Source organism: Nylanderia fulva, unplaced genomic scaffold (assembly GCF_048542155.1).
Source record: "Nylanderia fulva isolate GAGA-0341 unplaced genomic scaffold, ASM4854215v1 Scaffold388, whole genome shotgun sequence".
NCBI lineage: Eukaryota > Metazoa > Arthropoda > Insecta > Hymenoptera > Formicidae > Nylanderia > Nylanderia fulva.
In genome coordinates, this window is record NW_028190464.1 from 15,078 (window position 1) to 18,807 (window position 3,730).

General features: G+C 57.7%; 1 protein-coding gene across 1 annotated transcript; it reads right to left on the bottom strand.

Moving 5' to 3' along the window:
- Positions 1–2,799: 2,799 nt before the first annotated feature.
- Positions 2,800–3,219, bottom strand: LOC146721991 (uncharacterized). Its single transcript, XM_085485683.1, has one exon. It carries the CDS (start codon positions 3,217–3,219, stop codon positions 2,800–2,802), a length of 420 nt encoding a protein of 139 aa, XP_085341809.1.
- Positions 3,220–3,730: the final 511 nt, after the last annotated feature.

A 3,730-nucleotide genomic window follows, 5' to 3' on the forward strand; every position in this document is an offset into this window, starting at 1 on the left:
AGGGGGCCCGTCCCCGTTCCTGCTACCTCTACTTCCACCGGGGGCGCCCCCCCCCCCGATTCCCGCCACCACAGACGAGCGAACTCGCCGATGGCGGGAAAAGAGGGGGCCCGCCCCCGTCCTCCTCACTTTCTCCCTCCTCATCTTCCGAGGGCTGGGAGTTGCCTCTCCCAGCCCTCTCTCTTTCTCTCTCTGCCTCCTCCTTCTGCGAGAGTACTCTCTCGCAGAAGGAGGAGAACGCCTTCCAAACTTCTTCTCTCGCTACCATCTCTTTTATTATTGATGGTAGCGAGAGATCCCTTCCCCCGATTGCCTCTTCCAGGTCCTTCCTCTCCTCGGTCCAGGCCACACACTCCTGGAGTGTGTGGTCGGCCGTGTCCCTTCCTGCATTACAGTGGTGGCATCGTGTCGTGCGCTCCTTCCTAATTCGACACAGGTACTCACCGAAGCATTCATGCCCGGTGAGCATCTGTGTCATTCGATAAGATAACCCCCCCTTGGCCCTGCCTAGCCATTGCTCCAGGCAGGGCCGGATGGCCCCGACGGTCCGCTGCCCCGGCAGCCGCGGGTCTTGCAACTTGCCGGACCAGCTCTCAATAAGTTGCCATCGGATGTGGGTCCTCAATGCACGCCGGACACTCAGTGACGGCCGTCCCTTGTTTCTGTAGCCCGCGTGTACGCCTGTATACCTCGGCGTACATGCGGGCTAATAACTCTACAGGGGGTACTCCTGAGAGTACCCCCACGGCCGTCCAACTCACGGTACGAAACCCCCGGCATATGCGGTTGGCCACCCGCCTTTGCAACTGATGCAAAGTATCTTTAAGTTTGCGGGTGGCCTCCACCTTTTCTGCCCATACGGGGGCTCCGTACATTATCATGGAGTGTATTGTTCCGGCGTACAATCGGCGAACCCTTCCGTCCAGTCCCCCGAGGTTCGGCAGCAGTCGGCATAGTGCCATTGCTGCCTTGCCTACTCTCGTGGTCAGTTGGCGGAAGTGCTCGCCGAAGGCCCACTTGCCATCCAGGTGGAGACCCAGGTATTTGATCCGGGTTCCCACCTTTATAGGGGTGTTTCCTACCAATATTTGGGCTTCAGAAGGCGCCCCATGAGAGCCGTCATGAAAGAAGACGGCCTCTGTTTTTTGGGGCGCCACCTTTAGCCCAATCCCTCTTATTGTGCGCACGACACGAGCCACCGCGATGTTCGCACGCGCTGTCGCTTCCTCTCAGGAGTTCGCCCCGGCCATGACTAATGTGTCATCTGCGTAGCAGATGGCGTCACAGCCGGAGAGAAGGGCTGTCCTCAGGGTCACGTCGTATGCGAGGTTCCACATGAGGGGGCCCAATACTGACCCCTGCGGAACCCCGCACGACACCTCGACCCTGCGCTCCTCGGCGTTCTGATCTACATAGACCAGACTCCTGTCCCAAAAATAGTCCGATATTATAGACACCAGGTAGGGGGGAACCCTGTGGTATTTCAGGGCATTCCCCACCCGGTGCCAAAGCAGGGTGTTGAAGGCATTGGAGATGTCCAGTGAGACTGCCAACAACACCCCGCCTTCTTTCACGACGGCTTCCGAGACCGAGCGGACACGCAAGATTGCGTCAATTGTTGACCGCCCGGCCCGAAAGCCGTATTGCCTCTCATCCAAGTTCGGACCATCTCGGGACAGGTGATGGACGAGGCGGGCAGCGAAAATTCTTTCCAGAATCTTTCCCGCCTCGTCCAACAGGCATATCGGCCTGTACGCCGAGGGCGAATCCCTAGACTATCGACGCCCTCTTCCACTCCTGGGGGAAAGAGCCCTCCTTGAGGCACCCGTTGTACAGGTGCCTCATGGGCTCGACCATCTCTTTGAAGGCAAGGGCCCAGATCTTTCCGTGGATGCCGTCTGGTCCGGGGGCTTTCCCCTTCTTGATTCTCTTGACGGCATCCCGGATTTCCCTTCCCGTGACCCCCATCTCTGTCTCGTCACAGTCCTGTCCCCCCGTCTGTATCGGGTTTTCCGTGCCCGCTACCCGGGGGAACAGGACATCAATTATATTTTGGACGAGATGGGGGTCCAGTGACTCCGTCAATGGAACCGTCCCTCCTCTCAGTTTATTTAAAACTATTTTATAGGGACGGCCCCACGGGTCCTCATTCAGAGAGAAGATTAGATCTTCCCAGGCCCTCGCCTTCGCCTGTCGGATGGAGGCGCGCAGGGCGTTTCTTCTCTCTCTATACGCATCCCACGCGTCCTCCAATCCTTCAGGGTCCGACAGCGCGTACTTTGCCCTCCTTCTAACGTTCCTTCTTGCGTGGTCGGAGGACCACCTCAACTCGGCAATGTCCTCCGACCACCAGTATGCTTTTTTCGGGGACCGGGTTTTAACCCTGGGCATGGCCACGTCGCACGCTTGGAGTACGACGTTCTTTAGCCATGCCCTGTGTTCCTCTACTTCCCCGGTCCCCTCTTCCCTCGTTATCATGGCGGCGTTTATCGCCGCCATGAACATGTCCTCGTCCAGCTTCCTGAGAGCCCATCTTTTAGAGTTCGCCTCTCTTTGTCGGCGACGCTCTGCGACCTCTTTTGTGGTGGTGGCGACAGAGATCTCTATGTATTTGTGGTCTGATAACGTTTCGATTTCCGCCGCCACCCTCCACTCTCTTGCCATCCTTGCCGCAAGGCGGGTCATCCAGGTAAGATCGACAATTGACCCGCCCTGCCGGCGCACACACGTCTGCGCGCTCCCCTCATTAAGGAGCGCCAGGTCGCATCTCGTCGCCCATTCCTCAACCTCACCACCCCGCTAGTCGGTACGCGGGGAACCCCACGCCGTTGATTTGGCGTTGAAGTCCCCCGCGACCATTATTGGTTTGGGGTGGTGTTTGGCGATCTCTCGTTCTAGAATATTTAGTCTCCCGCCAAATTCATTATTTTTTAGGCTCGGCGGGAGATACACTCCTATCACGATGATGGGCCCCCAGGAAGCCACCACGAATCCCTTCCCCGCCCTAATGAGGTTTAGGGGAAAGGAGTCGGGCATATTCCTCCTTACTATTGCCGCGGTGCCCTCGGTGCTTTGTACCCAATTGGGCCTCTTTGGCACCTTGTAGGGCTCCGCGACAATTCCTAGGCCACAGGATCTCTCCGCCATAGTGTGGACGAAGAGATCCTGGGCGTCCTTCGTGTGGTTCAGGTTGGCCTGGATTATTTTAGTCCAGGCCATCGTGAACCATCATTTCTTCCTCTTTTCCCGAAGCAACTTCCATTGCTTCGGGGGCTTCTCTCCTTCTCCTAGTTCTTGGAACTCTTTGTTCCATTGGGGGCTCTGCTAGTCCCCTTGTGACTCCTTCCTCTGTTGGCCTTGCCATTCTATTGTGACGTGACGCTTTTGGAGCGCCGTCACAAGGGCGAAAAAGCCCGATCGGGTAGGCCGCGGAGACCTGGAGCGCCCCTCACTTCGGGGAGGGTGCGATCCGTCGTTTTTCGTATTTCGTATTACCGTATTTTTTGCGAGAATCGCCGTTGCACGCAGCATCGGCCTGTCGATGCGCGTGCGACGCGATTCGTAGGTAGAGCGACAAGGACGGCTCGAGAGAGCGGCCGGAGAGAGACATATTAAGCAAGAGAGAGAGGGAGGATGCCGGAGTGCCGCAGCAAGAGAGAGAAGGAGGATGCCGGAATACCGCAGCGCGAAAGGAGGATGGAGCGAGCATAAAAGAGAGAGAGCGCGGGAC